Source organism: Oreochromis aureus, linkage group 7 (genome assembly GCF_013358895.1).
Source record: "Oreochromis aureus strain Israel breed Guangdong linkage group 7, ZZ_aureus, whole genome shotgun sequence".
Classification (NCBI taxonomy): Eukaryota; Metazoa; Chordata; class Actinopteri; order Cichliformes; family Cichlidae; genus Oreochromis; species Oreochromis aureus.
In genome coordinates this window covers 47,927,099-47,944,493 of record NC_052948.1, presented here as the reverse complement: position 1 = coordinate 47,944,493, position 17,395 = coordinate 47,927,099, and the positions used below count along the sequence as shown (strand labels likewise).

The 17,395-nt window shown below is 41.8% G+C and overlaps 1 protein-coding gene across 5 annotated transcripts in view; it reads left to right on the top strand.

Annotated features, from left to right (window-relative positions):
* The window catches only part of LOC116331850 (probable E3 ubiquitin-protein ligase HERC1), a 58,695-nt gene extending 46,787 nt beyond the window's left edge, over positions 1 to 11,908 (top strand). For all 5 annotated transcript variants that reach the window (XM_039614893.1, XM_031754667.2, XM_039614890.1 and 2 more), the window contains exons 49-80: positions 95 to 292; positions 790 to 955; positions 1,057 to 1,306; positions 1,788 to 2,016; positions 2,103 to 2,377; positions 2,869 to 2,996; positions 3,246 to 3,373; positions 3,825 to 4,052; positions 4,304 to 4,431; positions 4,645 to 4,844; positions 5,001 to 5,115; positions 5,240 to 5,371; positions 5,524 to 5,622; positions 5,763 to 5,936; positions 6,025 to 6,309; positions 6,413 to 6,478; positions 6,590 to 6,715; positions 6,808 to 6,946; positions 7,182 to 7,363; positions 7,594 to 7,749; positions 7,844 to 7,966; positions 8,060 to 8,162; positions 8,403 to 8,572; positions 8,662 to 8,800; positions 8,878 to 9,047; positions 9,171 to 9,340; positions 9,572 to 9,737; positions 9,836 to 9,912; positions 10,008 to 10,260; positions 10,418 to 10,570; positions 10,948 to 11,253; positions 11,356 to 11,908. In XM_039614893.1, the coding sequence (XP_039470827.1) occupies positions 95 to 292; positions 790 to 955; positions 1,057 to 1,306; positions 1,788 to 2,016; positions 2,103 to 2,377; positions 2,869 to 2,996; positions 3,246 to 3,373; positions 3,825 to 4,052; positions 4,304 to 4,431; positions 4,645 to 4,844; positions 5,001 to 5,115; positions 5,240 to 5,371; positions 5,524 to 5,622; positions 5,763 to 5,936; positions 6,025 to 6,309; positions 6,413 to 6,478; positions 6,590 to 6,715; positions 6,808 to 6,946; positions 7,182 to 7,363; positions 7,594 to 7,749; positions 7,844 to 7,966; positions 8,060 to 8,162; positions 8,403 to 8,572; positions 8,662 to 8,800; positions 8,878 to 9,047; positions 9,171 to 9,340; positions 9,572 to 9,737; positions 9,836 to 9,912; positions 10,008 to 10,260; positions 10,418 to 10,570; positions 10,948 to 11,253; positions 11,356 to 11,541 (5,420 nt within the window). In that variant the 3' untranslated portion in view covers positions 11,542 to 11,908. The remainder of the gene's footprint in view (positions 1 to 94; positions 293 to 789; positions 956 to 1,056; positions 1,307 to 1,787; positions 2,017 to 2,102; positions 2,378 to 2,868; positions 2,997 to 3,245; positions 3,374 to 3,824; positions 4,053 to 4,303; positions 4,432 to 4,644; positions 4,845 to 5,000; positions 5,116 to 5,239; positions 5,372 to 5,523; positions 5,623 to 5,762; positions 5,937 to 6,024; positions 6,310 to 6,412; positions 6,479 to 6,589; positions 6,716 to 6,807; positions 6,947 to 7,181; positions 7,364 to 7,593; positions 7,750 to 7,843; positions 7,967 to 8,059; positions 8,163 to 8,402; positions 8,573 to 8,661; positions 8,801 to 8,877; positions 9,048 to 9,170; positions 9,341 to 9,571; positions 9,738 to 9,835; positions 9,913 to 10,007; positions 10,261 to 10,417; positions 10,571 to 10,947; positions 11,254 to 11,355) is intronic.
* The last annotated feature ends 5,487 nt before the right edge of the window (positions 11,909 to 17,395 follow it).

Below are 17,395 nucleotides of genomic sequence, written 5' to 3'. Positions count from 1 at the left end.
GAAGGTATTTTTTATCTAACGTGAGGTACAACAGAACAATTATCTTTGACTTTATAGTGAATATACAATATGAATGGTCCTTCTGCTTGTGTAGATGACTGGGAGATGAGCCACCAAGATGAGTATGACACAGAGAAACTGACAGGACTGGAAGATTTTGGGCTCCTGCTCAGACCACTCGGTTTGACTGAGAAGAAGCTGGTACCAGACCCCATTGCCTTTACAGAGCCAGATCCACTTGGAGCGCTAGTTTACAGTTCAGCTTTTCCTCCAAGAGCACCAGTTCCCAAAGGTATTATTTCATTTTGTTTTGTTATACAAAGAACCAAGTGCTGTAGTTTTTGTAGTTAAAACAGAATTACAGAACCTTGATGCATAAAATGATGTCTTTTAACAGGTACAGGTACAGAACTGAAAAACAAAATGATAAAAAAAAATGTGTCTGCATATTTGTACATAAACTGCCAGACATTCACAAAGAATCAAGCCATAAATACTCAGAAGCTTACTGTCCACTGTTTTTTATATTTTGGTGAATGGTTTGCTAAGTTTTTAGACTTGTAACACACGCCCACATTCCCTCTGTGCATGTTGGCAGCGAGACCCCAGGATCAAAACCTAGTTTTATTCGCTGCTGGGTGGTGATTCATCGCTCACTTATCATAGCGCGACATCTGAAACACAAACAGTACTTCCAGCTGTCTTATTGGATCTAGGATTGTGAATATCTTGCAAAATCATTTTTTTTTCTTTTAATTAAAATGTTTTTACATATTTCTTCCCCAATAGGGAATGCCCTTGTCGAGCAGAAGACCTCTTTGAGCCTTGGACAGCAGGCAGTGTCACTGAGGGACTCTCATGATAGACTGAAAGCATTAAGGAGAGTCACATCCACAGCCCAGATTCTGCTTGCTTACAGCATCGTGATGAGAGCGCTGTCCCAGACTGCCTCAAGGTTAGTATGACTCTAAAATCGACAACATTGTTTGTATTCTTTTTTGAATTTTATTCTTTTGCTGAGTGGTTTCATGAATCCTTTCCTATTGTCATCTTCAGTGCATCAGTGAGTAGCCAGTCTAACGGACTTGAGTCCTTGGGTCTGGCAGACATCCGTATTCTGGTGCGTTTGATGACTTTAGCGGCAGGTGGCAGGGCTCACACCTGTGTGGACGGTCGGTCCAGTATGAGAGGGCTGGTGACAGATGGCAGCAACTCCACCTGCCTCACTTTTCTTACCTCAGCCATTGGCAGCGTGGTGTCCCACAGTCCTACTGCTTACAGAGAGCTGGTGGAGATATGCACTCAGGTTAGTTTTCTCCCGTCAGTCTGCTGATTATAGATAATTCAGGTTTTGATTTCTAAAAGCTTGATAATGTCATGTGATCTTGTGTAAAATCAGGTTCAGTTCAGTCTCATGTGCAATTTTGGTGTGTTGAAGGTTTAAGTAATTATAGCCTCCATGGGCATCCAGTAAAGGATGTCCTCTTTAAATCTTTATTTATGATCTAGCTGAGTGTGATCTACAGATAAAGATAACTCAAGTTATAAGAGGAAAGTAAAAAATTAGTTTCCCAGTTGACCGCTCTATTTTGCATGAGTCACTGGAAAACACCAAAGAACAAATACAAATAAACTTAATCCTAATTTTTAATTTCATAACTACAACACTTTACTCTGTTGTTTGACTGAGCACAAAAATCAAAATAGTATTTATTTATTAATATGGTTTGCCTGAGCTTAAAGAAATTCTAAAAACGTGAACATGTGTTTAATGTTATTTCTGTTAGGACCTGATGGCAGCAGCTACAGGGGTTAATATTGGAGCCATCAGTGACCCACAACAAAGAGCATGCCTGAATGCCAGCTTAACAGCTGCAAACCCGGGAGCCCAGCAGCAGAGGGACTATCATGACCAGACGCCGCCAACGTTCCTGGTCACACAAAGTCTGGTGTCCCTGCTAACTGAAAAGAGTCATCACTGTTACACCCCAGACAAAGCTGAACACGAGACTAATGGTGAGAGAGAGACTGTTTGTTATACTTGATGCACTGCGTGTAATGATTTAATGCGCTGTTACTAAAGTAGCTCTCCTCTGGCTCAGATGCAGGAAACCAAGGGGGCTCTTCTTCTTTGACTCCCTCCTCTCTGCCACACCTCAGTGCCAAAGTTGGCCCTCTGGAGCTGGCAAATGCATTGGCAGCATGTGTCCTCTCTGCTCGGCTAACCAGTAAACACCGCCAGTGGGCAGCACAACAGCTGGTGCAGGCTTTGGCTGCCACAGGAAGGGACAGTTCTCATCGACCTCAAACATACAGCGACCTGGCTGGTGACCTGCGGAAATGCCCTCTTAAGAGACTGGAAGGACATTATAACAAGGTGAGTCATATGCGCATCCTTTTTTTGTTGTTGTTTTTTTGTGTGTTGTGTAAGATGTGTTTTGTAGTTTGTTTTGCTGGAAAGATTGAGTTTTAATCTTCTCCATTACCATAGGCCTGCTGCTAAAAAAAACACCACTTAGAATATAAATGATTACACTCACAGCTGTAACTATGACTTTACACTAGTTTATACTGCTTGGGATCTTGCATTTCTCATGTAAATGTGAAGTATATAGTAAAATGAGTTGGCATGTTCTCCCTCTGCCTGTGTGGGTTCACTTCCAGGTACCCACATTAAAGACATGCTCAGTGGTTGATTAGTAATTCTGTCTCTGTGTGATAACCCTGCGATGAACCTGCCTCTCGTCCTATGATAGCAGGGATAGAGTCGATCCTCTTGTGGCCCTGAATTAGATAATCAGTTAAGAAGATGGATGGATGAGTGAATGTAAATTAAAAGTACGTTTTCACTGTTTCTCTTCTGTTTAGGTGGCCAGCTGTTCCTGGAGCAGTGAGCAGAGTTTGTTGGCTATATGTTCTCAGGACAAAGTGGTACAGCTATGGAGCATTAGCCACAACACCGTGGAGCTACAGACCACCTTCTCCTGTATTACCAGGTTATATACTTATTTGTAGTTTTGCATTTTATACACAGATTTATCATTTTATGTTTATTTTCTGGATCTAACTACCAAAGCCTTAATTTACAAAGTCTAATATACTTGCTCATAAAGTTTTAATTATACTGCATTTCGTTGCCCTGTACCTGTGACATGTGCAATGAGAATAAAGTTGAATTCTATTCTATTCTATTCTAATGGATTGGTGTTGCTGTAACGTATCCTTTTTCCCATTGATACTTGCAGTAAGACAGACCGATCAAGCAGTGAGAGGGCTGGCAGATGTTATCACATGTCTCCTGTGTACTGGAGTACAGGGGGGAACTTTTTGGCTGCCCCTGAGAACAAACACATCAACATCATGAACATTAGAGGTAGTTTTCAGCAGTGTCTGATTTTTCAGTTACTTGCAGATAATAATAAAAACATAAAGTTTATATTTAAGTTCTGTAATAATGTCAGATTAATGAAGAACTCTTTCATAACTAAAAATATAATTTGCTGCACGAGACATGGAAGAAGAAAAGCTTGGTTATGTTTTAATATCAAGCTTGAATGCCTGATAGTTACATTCCTTCAAAAAATAATAATTAAGAAATAAAATTAAGAATTAAATTAAGAAATTAAAAAATAATAATAAGTAGTATCTGTATAGATAATAGTTAAACAATATTTTAAGGTGAAAATAAAGAAAATGTAGAGAAAATTCTCACTTTCTGCAGATGAATATGACACGACTGACAGAATCAACGTACATTATTCTGTGACCTATCAAAGAAAAACACAGACTTCAGCCCATGTGACTGTGTTTTTGCTGCTTTTTAGGATCGCTCTGTCACGTGGAGAACCAGGATTCTCGGGTCACTGCTCTTTGCTGGGCTCAGGCCTTCAGTTTGTGGGTGCTTGACCAGTCTGTAGCCTGTAAGAATAGACCCGCTGAGAGCCTGTTGGTGGGACGGCTGGATGGCTCCCTGTGCTGGCTGCAGGTCACAATGCAGGAGACAGACCTGCTTGTGAGGAGCACTGAACTCACTGCCTGCCACAGGAACGAGGGTAAGAAGAGTCTTACACACAGCTGTTGCTGCTTAAAAACAAGGCTGGTGACCAAAATTGAATCAATATATTAACAGGTGTTAAATCTGAGACGCAGCTAACCTTTCCTGCTTTAATGCTATGCTAACTGCCTGCTTGCTCTAAATAAATATAAATTATGAAGACTTACAGACTTAAGAGTGATATCTATAAAATATTCTTAGTAAACTCTCATCATGCAGAAAAGTGCAATAACCTCATATGTCCTCTAGCTCCCCAGTGTGTAGCCTGGCACAGTGAGGACAAAGCGTTTGCAGTGGGCTATCCCAGTGGGAAGATCCTGTTGTCCACAACAGAAACTTATGAGAATGAGCAGCCTGTAGTGCTGTCTCTCTTCCAGGTTTGCCATCCACACTCACTCTAACTGCAATGTATTAGTGAGCATTGCAGAAAATTTGGTCTCGATATTGTGGCAGTTTTGGGTTTTTTTTTTCTCTTTTGAAAATATAAAGTCATCTGTCATGTTTTTTATCTTTTGCTGTGCCACATGATTTCACTTTCCTAACATGAGAGGCTTACTGACTGCTCAACTACCCTGCTCTTTACGATATAGGACAGCGTGTGCTCCTTAAAGTGGGACCCCACAGGACACTTGCTGCTCTGTTTGGGGAGGTCAGAGGTAGTAAAGGTACTGGGACGCTCTGGGAGCTCCTGGGTGACCCTCCACAATCTCTTCCACACCAGTACTGTTAACATTGCTGAATGGTGTCCACTCCCTGGCAGAGCACCTGATCCCAGACTAATGCTGGCCACGTATGTTTAATACATTTTTCCTTCATTTTATATACCAGTAACTACTGACAAAAAGTTTTGTAACATTTTAGAGAAGGACAAGAATAAGAAGAAGAAAATTCGTGTAGGTTTCATGCTGATCATTGATTTCTGTCTGTCTTCTCTTTGTTTCGGCAGAGGTTGTCAGAATGGCTCCGTGTATGTCTGGACACTACCACAGGGGGGCACTGTTGTATCGTTGCCCAGCATGTTGAACAGCTCCCTGAGCCAGGACAGAGACACTGAGACCAAGGTGAGTTTGGATCTGCTGCTAAAGCTCTTTGGTGCTGTTAAATTTGTTTCATTGCTTTCATAAAATCACCTGTTTGTGTAACCGATTTTATCTTATGAAATCATCTTTCTTCTTCTCTTTACAGCAGGATAGTGCAAAGTGTGCATTTGTACTTCATGGCCACATTATGGCAGTGAAGTCCCTTTCATTTTGTTCCAGTGGATTAGCTCTAGTGTCTGGCGGGATAGGGGGTCTGCTCAACATCTGGTCCTTACAGGTCAGAAAAAAGAGATTATTTGTGTTTGCCTCTTAAATTAGTGCCAACATCCCTAATTATTAAGTCCATCTGCTTTGTGTGGTAACGAAGGAACTGCTTCGCGTGATTCACTGCAAAATTGTAATCCATGTGTTTCTTTCTGCTTGTTACAGGATGGTTCGATGTTACAGACTGTTACCGGTTTGGGTTCAGTTGTCAGCACTACGTGGATACCAAACATGGGGGTTGCTGCCTGTTTTGGGAGGTCAAAGGTAATATGAATCACTCAAAGCCCTAATGTGTGGCTAGTATATCTCATTTATTTCTATATTTATAATAACATTAACATCTATGATCATTTTAATTCCCTCAGTGCTGCTTGGGTAAAAATATCTGTTCTGTCATTTCCCAGGATGTTTTGTTGATCTGCTGCACCCCTGACTGGATCAACCAAAATCACGTGCTAGCTTCCTGTCGTATGGTCCTCAGAAGCCAAAACATTTCGGGTCTAAATCGGGCACCTTGTTTGGCTGTCTTCCTGGAGAGGCTGCCCCTGCTGCTGCAGGAGCAATACAACTATGAGCGGGTAATTTATTTAAACTGCACGTTGAAGCTGTATTGGAGCTGTTTCGTGTTCTACAACTGAGTCATGACTTTGAATGTCTTCTCTGCAGACCCATGTGGGAGCTGGCGACCAGCTCGTCCACAGTGCCTTCCTGCAGAGCCTGGCCTCCTTGACAGTTGGGTTGTCCTTAGAGAAACACCTGTGCTGTTACCCACACCCGCCACACCACACCTACCCCGATGCTCACTCCTGCCCTCCAGAGTGGACCTGGCTAGTCACTTACGCCACCACAGTGCGCAGTGCTGAGGCTATAGCCAGTGGCACTGCCTTCCCTGAAGCCTTCATTGTTTCAGAATTTCAGGATGTGCAGGACAATCAAATTGCCAAGGCACTGGTGAGCAGGGACATTCTGTTTGATGCTGTTGCTTTGTCTGTATTATATTATAGTCTCTCTTGTATTGACTTCTTGCAACTTTATGCTCTCCTTTGTCCTTTAGGACAATAGCAAGTGGAGTTTCAGGATGGATGAGCAGCTGATGTCGTGGGCCACCAGTAGACCGGAGGTAATAGTTGTGCCATTCTTAAAAACAATTCAGGTGTGAAGGAAACGAAAGAGACAAACATTAGGTCATTCGATTGACTGAAAGTGCTATGTGCCCTCCTGTGTTTCTAAGGATTGGCAACAAGGGGGAAAGACTGAGGTGTATCTGTGGGGCAATGGACGTTTCGGGCAGCTGGCTGGAATGGGAACCAATCTTAAGATGCCTACACTGGCACCCTCTCTGTTACAGACACAGCAGGTACTGTTTCACTCAGGGTGCAGTCTTTGTTCCTGATTGCTGCTCTTTTATAATGCTACTTCACTTTTTTGGGCAATTCAACTGTCTTTCAGGTTGTGTGTGGTCAGAACTGTACCTTTCTGCTCCAGTCCAATGGGACTGTACTGGCTGTAGGAGAAGGACAATATGGCAGACTGGGCCAAGGGAATTCTGATGATCTCTATGTTCCAACTATTATCTCTGCTCTTCAAGGTAAAGTATTCCCAAAGGGGGTAAGAACCAGTCTGCGCTGGTCTGCTTTTGAATCTCTCAGTGTTTTTTGTTTTTGTTTTTTTGTTTGGTTTTTTTTGTCCTCAAGAGATTGGGAGGAAAACTAGTTTCCTTGTAGTACTGCAGTTGGATGTATTCACTTGTAATTAGGCCTAACTGTTAATTTCCTCTAGTTTGTAAATTTATATCAATCTAATTTACACTTGTCTGTGGGCAGGGTACGTGGTGACACAGCTGGTGACATCTTGTGGGTCAGACGGACACTCGATGGCCCTGACTGAGACTGGGGAGGTATTCAGCTGGGGAGACGGAGATTTTGGAAAACTGGGTCATGGCAACAGTGAAAGGCAGAGGAGACCCAAACAGATAGAGGCGCTACAAGGAGAAGAGGTCGTTCAGGTATCGAGGAAGTCTTTGCACCAAACTTGTCATGTGGTATTTTAATGTTTGTTTTCAATAAAGTTAATCATCAGTTTATTGTATTTTATTAAATGCAGCCACTGTGTGATTGCAGTGCTTCTTAATTTGTAGCCTAAAAAAATGAATATTTTCAAAGTTCACTGACTGAGTGAATTTAAACACAAATATTTGTTGACATAGATGAATTTAACACAGCTTTGCTTTGTTAGCTCGCTTGTGGCTTCAGGCACTCTGCTGTGGTTACAGCCGATGGGAAGTTGTTCACCTTCGGTAGTGGTGAATCTGGCCGTCTGGGTCAAAGGTCGACATCTAACAAAATGCTACCTGAAAGGGTGGCTGCACTAGAGGGATATCATGTTGGACAGGTAAATCATGGACAGCATTGGCTTTGAATGTAAAAGACTTCAAATGTAAATTTTTATACTGGAAAAAAAATCAAACTTTGGTTACGTTTCTCAGGTGTCGTGTGGTCTCAGTCACACTTTGGTGCTGTCTCTTGATGGCATGGTTGTGTGGGCATTTGGAGATGGAGATCATGGTAAATTGGGAACTGGTTCTTCAACAGCAAAATACTACCCTCAGGTAGGCCAGCGCTACCAAAGATTCACTTTTAGGAATCCTGGAAGGACAAAAAGTTTATGTTTGTGTTATTTTTTTTTTTTTTCCTGTTTGTAGAAAGTTGAGCAACTTTGCAATAAGAGAATTAAAAAGGTCTGTTGTGGAACTCAGTTCTCTGTGGTCTTGGCCTGTGATGGACATGTCTACACATTTGGTCAAGGTACATTTTACTGTCAAAGTCAAACATGTTATGTAAACCGACCAGTGTTTGCATTATTGGTTGAAATATTGTTTGCAAGCTTCCCTAGATCCCCAAAAGTTCATTCTTTGCGTCTGGGTGTTTTCAGTGGGAGACTGAAAATGCTTCCTTACTTGAATGATTGAGTGTACATCAAGATAATTTAAACTTCCTGCTACCAAGGAAACTAAAACTTAAAAAAAAATGCATTACTTTTTTCAGACCGCTTGATTGGCCTGCCGGACTCCATGCTGAAGAACAAATCCTGTCCCCAGGTGGTGCCGTCCCTTGAAGGACTGTTTATAGAAGACATTGCTGTGGGCTGTGAGCATGTGCTCGCCATGTCCTCCACTGGAGACGTCTATGCCTGGGGCTGCAACACCGATGGACAGGTAATCGGTGTGCTCTGAAAATTACAGGCTGTGCTTACATTGCACATCTTAACATCTTGCCACCTTGCGTTTTAATGCTTGTGTTCCAGCTTGGCCTTGGGCACACCAACCCAGTGAAAGAGCCCACGCTTGTCACAGCCCTCCAGGGTAAAAACATCAGGCAGATCTCTGCTGGCCGCTGCCACAGTTCGGCGTGGACCACCCCTTCTACCTCGATGAAGAACTCAGGTACAGACACACTCAGATACACTATAATGGATGAATGGGAACACACCTGGTACTGAATATTTTACTTTCATCTTCAGGTGGCTCTGGAAATTTCCAGTTAGGCCTTCCACAGTCAGTCCCTCCCCAGTACACCACTCTGAAAGACTGTAGCCCTGATGTTCTCAGCATGCGCCTCAGGGTACTCTACCACTTTTCTGATCTCATGTACAAATCCTGGAGGCTGCTCAACCTGGACACCAAAAATCCGGTACCTGTAATCCCTTTTTTGCTCTTTGTAATGTGTTAAAAGAGTAATTCTTAGGACTAAATACTTCCTGGTAATAATTGTGCATCTGTTCCTTTTTATTGTCCTTTCCATCCTTATATCCAGGTGTCCACTTCACGCTATAATTCAGGAACAACAGCTATTATACGAGGGGAGCTCAGAGGCCTTCTATCACCCAAGGTCAACACTCTGCCTCTTGTGCGCTCGATTGGCAGAACAATGACCCAGGGCAAAACATATGGGCCTCAGATCACTGTAAAACGGCTTTCCACAAGGTAAGAATGACCATGACATTCAGCGTGTTGGCAGCATGTGAATGTCTTCAGGAGCCAGCTGGTGGAAAAACAGGACTTGGCCAGAACGGCTTGCTGTGTTTCCAATTGGCCGGCCAGGATTAATAATGGAATTTCAGGGCTTTTGTTTGGCACCTTTGTTGTTTTTGACCTGTTACTTGTTCTGTGTGCCCATTAAAACCTTCATATTCCCTCACTCTCACTCCTCTGCAGAGGGCGTTCAAGCAAACCCATCTTCGTGCAGATCGCAAAGCAGGTGGTGAGCCTGAATCCTCTGGAGCTGCGGCTGCCGTCACGAGCCTGGAAGGTCAAGCTGGTAGGAGAGGGAGCTGACGATGCTGGCGGAGTGTTTGATGATACCATCACCGAGATGTGCCAGGTGGGGATGAAAGCTGCACATTAACGTCAGAGATTGCTAATAATGCAGGCTGGAACGTTCTTTACTTTAACTGATAAATGGTAATGTGTTTACACCAGGAGCTGCAGTCTGGTGTGGTGGATCTTCTGATTCATACTCCCAATAGCTTTGCAGATGTGGGCAGTAACACTGACAGGTGCACATTTAAAATAACAAAATAAAAACATTTATGAGTGTTTTAGAAGTGTAACAGAACACGCAGCCTCTTGTACTAACTGAATATCTTCACAGGTTCCTGCTTAATCCAGCGGCGCACTCGGATGACCACATGGTCCAGTTTCGCTTCTTGGGTATCCTGATGGCAGTGGCCATCCGCACTAAGAAACCTCTGGACTTGCATCTGGCTCCTTGGGTGTGGAAGCAGCTTTGCTCGATGCCACTCGGGGGAGCTGACTTGGAAGAGGTGGACCTGCTCACCTACCGCAACCTCCAAGGCATCCTTCACCTCGAAAACAGTGGAATCACTGAGGACAATTTCCATGTGGTAAGATATTGTGTGAACTGGGTTATTGCAGAATGAATTAATATTAATGTTTCCTTTACTCCTTCCTCCTGAGCTTTGTGTTTTTCTCCAAGTCCTTTATTTCTCAACCCTTCACCTTATTCCCATTATTATTCCTCTGTGTTATCTCCCTCTGAAGATGATCCCACTGGATTCGTTCGTGGCCCACAGTGCAGATGGAAGGCTGGTACCTGTGGTTCCCGGAGGTCAAAACATCTCTCTGACCTTTGGCAACCGGACTGAATATGTGGAGAGAGCTCTGGAATACAGACTGCATGAGATGGATTCCCAGGTTTGAAGTGTTGTGGGATGATTTGGCTGTGACTGGCAAAAATATAGTCAAGCGTTGACATGAAAAAGAAGTATCTGAGAATGCAGCCTGCAAACATACTGATCAGGTCGCTTATTTTATGCCTATAGTTTAGAGTAAATGTTTCATGTTACAAAAACTTTTGAGTAGAGTTTTGTATTTCATTTATTTGGTACATTTTTGTTTCAGTTCAGTTTATTTGTGTTTGCTTGTTTCATTTTTAGTTTAATTCTGCTTTATTTTTTGTGCCCCGGTCTGCCCGCCAGCTTCCATTAGTGCTCGCTGCTCACTCTGTTTGTTGTTCTTGTTGTTCTCGTCCCTCAGAAGTATCAAAGCTGAGCTTGTTCTGTTATGTCCAGGTGGCAGCAGTCAGAGAGGGCATGTCTACCATCATCCCCGTGCCCCTCCTCGCCCTGCTGACGGCACAGCAGCTCGAGCAGCTGGTCTGCGGCCTGCCAGAAGTCTCCGTCGAGATGCTAAAGAAGGTGGTGCGTTACCGCGATATCACCGAGAGCCACCAGCTCATTTGCTGGTTCTGGCAGAGCTTGGAGGAGTTCACGAATGAGGAGCGGGTGCTTTTCCTACGCTTCATCTCTGGCAGGTCCAGGCTGCCCTCCAACCTGGCTGATATCACGCAGAAGTTCCAGATCATCAAGGTGGACAGGGTAAGGCAATCACAACCAGGTGACGAGGCTGGTTACATGAACAAATACCAAAAGTAAGATTATTAAGGTTTACTTTTTTTTCTCTCTGCTGCTCACATTTAGCCCATCAACGGACTTCCAACCGCTCAGACCTGTTTCTTCCTTCTTCGCCTGCCCCCATACACGAGCCAGGCCATCCTCGCTGAGCGCCTGCGTTACTCCATTCACAACTGCCCCTCCATTGACATGGACAACTACATGCTGACTCACAACACCGACCCAGCAGACAGCTCTGACACTGAGGACTGAAGCAGAAAACTCCAGACTCCAACGGGATGATGAATGTTTTTCTCTGATGCCATGCACATTATGCACTGAACACAGATTTTTATTCACCAGACTTGTACGGTTGTGATGTTTATATGTTGGTTAATTTAAAGATATGCTTAGATTTGAGTTTCTTTTCCAGCTGTGACAGATGTTGTAATTATTGCAGTGCTTATTCTGAATCAAAACTACTACAGGGAAAACAGTAAGATTTTTAAAAAATCTACGTGAATAAGCCACAGTTAAGGAGTTAAGGTGCCTGTTGTTCGAAAATGTGTAATAATTTATTGACCTCTGAAACATACTGTAATCAGTAAAACTGTAAAATAAAGAGTGTTTAAATAAGGAATATGGTGTCTAAATAACATTTTCAAGTTGAAATAATGTAGGAATAAAAACAAAAGATCAAATGTAGATTCATATTTTTAAATGCACATATGATGTAGGTTTGGTTTAGTTTCTCTTATGTTTGTTTATCTTTGTTCTCTTTAAATGCACTTTAAAAAGTTTGGAGATCAGTAAAAAGGTTAAATGTAGATGCAAACTATAATGTGATGTGTAGAATTGACATATACCATTTGCGATAGAATTTTAAAAATAGTTTTAAAGATAAAAAGACATTTTCTGAAAGTTTAAGAGAAAATCAGAGGTCCAGAGTAACGTGATATTTAGAATCCCCATATATTATTCCCTGTATGCCTGTGTGTGGTCAATACAAACAATGGCAGTGAGAAATGTAGGTTTAAAAAGCTCTATATGGGAATATTATCACTTTGACCTTCAGATCAATTTATTGACCTTAAAGAAAAGGTCAGAGGTCAAATGTGAGATGATATTTTAAATCTTTAAACAGTAATTTCTATATGTTGACAATATCCACCAAACTTTTAAGTTATAAGGCTTTTTTGGGTCAATTTTTAATCAATAAATAATTCAACTGACGTTGAACGTTTGTGGATGCAAGTTGAATTTTAATAGCTTTAAATCCCTACAGGTTTAAGTTTTATCACAATTCATTCAAAACCTTTGGAGCTGTTTGCAGACAGAGTGTTACGCATGCATGCGAATGCTACCAAAAACCAAACCTCTTTGGTAGCAGTAAATATCTCCATATCCCAATGCAATATAAATCAAGTACAAATAAATAAATGGATAAAAACACATACATCCATGATTGTGATTGATTGTGAGTTATGTAACCTATTCCAAGGTAACTGACTGAGAGCTCTGCTAAACTGCACTGAGACCGATGTGTTTAATCAGTTAATCAGATTAGATCATTAGATTAGGATGACAAACTTCATTTTTTAAACAGAATTAAAAAACAATTTCCACCGCCCGTTACAAGAAGATCACCGAAGCTTTGAATGAAGCTACACATTTGTAACAGAATCTAACTGAAAACACGGTTGTGTAGTCAGTCAACTTTCTCTAAAACAAATAAATCCTGTGAAGAATCATGGGGCATTAAAAAAGTACAGTAAGAAACAAAAACCAGTTCCAGTGAGGGTTTCTGCTGAAAATGATGCACCTAAAAATATTTTTATCTTCTTTAACTGTTTATCACATAGAAAATATTTTTTCTTTGTAAGACCCAAATATGAATGGCATCAAACTGGTTCGGTCATTACAACAAGACGAGAGTCCAGACAAGTTAGTGACTTAAACATAGCAGTGCCTGAGCTCAGCTTGCCAACATACTCACAATACTAACTGTTCGATCTCCAGGCATTTGTAATAAACAGTGAGAAAAACAGTGCCACTATAGATGATGGTGCATCTGTGTCTGTGTGATTAACCAGTTTTTCTTCGGACAGAATAATCTCTGGGATACAGTTGATGTTAAGTAAACAATAAATGACAATGGGGGAGCTAGAATACTAAAATGTGTGCTATTTCCTGCAGTCATTTCTATTGGAAGCTAAAACTCAAGTAACTGAAAAGAAACACAAAATTACTGAAAACTACTATTTAGCTGTCTTTTTGCTCTCACATTTACTGGTGCACTAGTGGATGGTCATATTAAACCCGACCACCGTTTCAAACAATTGAGCTCACCATGCCCGAACCTCTTTATTTTTCAATTTTTAAATGTTTGGTCTGTATGATGTCAGTGAGAGTAGATATCCCTAATTTGGTCATCACAGGCACACAGCCTCGGCTGTGAACACGGACAGTTGGTTGATTGAGCAGCTGCACCAAAGCTGCTTCGTTAAAAAGTCCAAGAGTCCAAAAAAAACCCAGCTGGGAATGAAAGTGTAATGGTTCCTTTTAAAACTGTTGGCAAGGTTTATGGGCAAAGCACACCACAGCCCAGGTATGGTAGGTCCAGGTGTTGTTTGTTGCATGTTTATGAGGCTGAGTCAGTCTGCTTCAAGCAAACTGGCCACAGTGCCCTGAAACAAGTCCAAAATTTGGACAGGTAGGTATTAGATTGACGTAGACAGGTAGATATTAGACTGCAAGACATAACAGAGACAAGTCACTATAGGTCAGATTGGAGAGGGATGAATAAACTCAAAGGGAAGCAGACTTCATGCCTCTCAGAATTCAAAAGTTAAAAAAAGCAGAAAATAACTGAGAGACCTGCGTGATCTGAATTCTTCCACCTTTGCAGAAAATAATATGTTAATGTGGGACTGCATTATTCATACGAGAGAAAAAAAACAAACTGGAAAAATATGGTCATTTCTTTCATTTTCATTTGCATTAACCTCTACTTAAGAAAAAAAAAATAACCGAGAAAGCAACATCTTCCCGATTGTACAAAAAAAGAGATCTTAATCCGGCTCCCTTGGGTCTAATGTTGTCCTGAGTCAGCACAGCTGGTGCGTCTGCAATTTGTCTGTGCTGGTGTGAGGTACGTCTGCTCTGACCTTATTACCCATCTGTTTTCCCTGTGTGCTGTGTGGCCAATAAGGCACAATTCAAGTCAGCAGCCCTGCAGCTGAGAGGGGGAGGGTTTCTCATGAGAAGCCTCGGCAGATATAAATAAAAGCGCCATCTATCAACCTAACAGGTCCGCAAATTTGAGAAGGCAGGGCAGAAAAAACCAAAAACCACAAAAGCATCAAGGACTTGTTTCACAGATTTGGTGCAGTTGTACTACTCTAATAGATATTCCTGTTGGGAAGTACATGTCATTTCAGGTATTTTGTATTTAATTCTCTTTGCAGATGGTTGTAGACGCCGGGGTCATTTAGGGAGACCCAAAAGGGCATTAGACTACAATAAGTAATCACAAATGAAAATATCCTGTCTGGAATTACAAGCTGGAACAATGTAATCTTAGCCAAAGGGGGATTATCTGGATATGAAAGGTTCTCTGAACTCTCTGCCGAAAGAAACAATTTGTCTTACTATATGTTATAAACCAAAAAGCTAAAACATGAAAACTACTGGCAGGTGATGTGACATTATTGGAAACTGGGTCCTTGCTTAGATAACCCGGCTAAACTTTGCAAATGCAGGACAGTGTGCCCCCATCCACCTCAGATATCCGCTTCTGATATCTTTTAGGTATGATAAGGTGGAGCAACACAAGATTGGAAAGGTGGTCTTAATGCTGTAGTGGTTGTCGTGTTTTTTCTAAATGTTCTTAATCAAACATGGTAGACACACAGTACTTCCTATTACCACTGGAGGGCAGTCTGATGGTTGCACTTCCCACTGCATCTACCAAGTTCAAGAAATCAAATAGAATCAGGGGAGATCATTAACACACACACACATGCACACACACACAAACACAGATCCTGCATAGCTGATGATGCATTATCACTGTTAGCTAATATCTGTCACTGTGTTTCTGCTAATTTGATCACTACAAATAGATGACAACCTGGATGAGCTAAAATGACTCCAGTGACAGACCTTTTCAAACCTGAGCAACAGTAGCACATAGAGCTCTGTGGATTCATGCACTTTTTCCTACTAGCCACGCGTGCAGATGGATTTAGTCTGCATCATGAAATTATTTAAAAAGAAAGAACTGCTTGCGTGTCACCGCTCTAATTAGGTCACTTACATTTGTTTCCGCCCAGGTGCAAACAAAACATGTACACTGAGTTTCAAAAGGAACCCTTGGATATCTCCCAATTTAGCCACATTTTTCATCCATCACAAATCACAAAAGGGAAGCCAAGACTGATTTTCTTTTCTTTTAGTCTGCCAACTCTGTCATCCACAAATCGATTGTTTGATTTCAAATCCACACTGGTGGTGCACAGAGGCAAAAAAAAAAATTGGATTGTAAAAATAGCAATTCACCGTCGCTGCCACCTACCAGCTTCAGTTTAAATCTATTTGCTTCCCAGGAGCCAGACCTTGTAATGTTTAAAGTGTTCTTGAGTAATAGTTCTCCCGGGTTTCTGAAAATCTTTTTGCATTTTTCTTTGGACTTTGGCTGCTTTTTCACTCACTCTCAGTCCAGTCTAGAGAGAGGTACAACAGTGAGTGTTTACAACCAGCTGTAAAACACGGTAGAGACTGTGTCATGGTTTGGGACTGCATTTTAGCTAGTGGTGTTTGGGATATGGTGGATATTATGGAATGCAAAAAAGCACCATTAGATTTTTACCCACCTGGAAAGCACCCGATTGGCAACTGGCAACTACATTTTTCAGCACGATCCCAAACACTTCACCAGTGTGCACACCTTGGATAGATAAACACACAGTGGAACTCTTTCAGTCTTGGCTATCCAGAGTCTGTACCTCAACATTACCGAAGCAGTGTGGGATCATATTTACAGGTAATGAACAAGAGGCAGCCAACATCCAAAGAAGAGCTTTGAATGTCCTCCAGGAAGCCTTGAAAAGTATTCCTGAAGTCTACTCAAAGGAATTACAAGGAAGCTTGCCTAGCAGCGTGCATGGTGGGTGGCTTAAGACAAAATTAATATACTAAAGTCATTCTTTTTCTTTGTTTTCTTTTTTACAAAATAGTTGATGTACAAAAGAAATCAGAGGATCACCAAAACTGGGAGGTAACTTTATCGTGACCTTTTTATGTGTCTTTTCACAGTGTTTTTAGTGCAAGTGTGTGAGACACATTAACAGTAATTTTGAAGCTTAACCAAGTTATGTGCACAGATCATATTTTCTGCTCTGTTAGACTGAGGTGGCAAAGGATGTTTCATAGGTTTTATTTTCATTTGTAATAAAAATTCATGCATCTGGAGAACAGAGCAGGTACCCATCCTGAATTTTTAATTAGTCAAAGGCTGGTGTGACCTATATAATCTCACTGAAGCAAAACAGGAGTGACTGGTCACCTGATTCTCCACCCACTAACACCCCCTCCTGTTCCCCTCCAAAATCAGAGAAGCCCATTTCATCTCGGTAGTGAATGAATGGAGGGCTGCTTTGAAAACAAGGGCACTTGGGTGCGGGTCAATGAATCGCTGAGTTAATGTGCTGATGTGACGTGTGCCTGGGCTTGTTTGAGTGTACAGACTGACACCCTCTCTTCTCTCATTACAGGACAGGACAGACAAGGTGTGACCCGTGTCCCTCTGAGATACTTAAGACTCTGGTACGGTTTCAATCAGTGATGTCATGTGTGTGTACTTGTCTGGTTGCCAAATTACAGTCGGGATGTTGTGATATGTGCCAAATAGGTGACAGGAAGGAACTGAACACATGCACAAAGGCGTTATCTGTCATTTCAGACCCACGATTTGATAAATACTGCATCTGTGCAGCAGCTGTGTCTTTTGCAAATACACCCATTACCTAGACCTTTCTTAGTTAGACGAATAATGCCGTTTCTGACCTTTGTCATAAAGTTACAGCCAGCATGAACTGGTGTAGTTTAGCCTAAAGATGGGAAACAA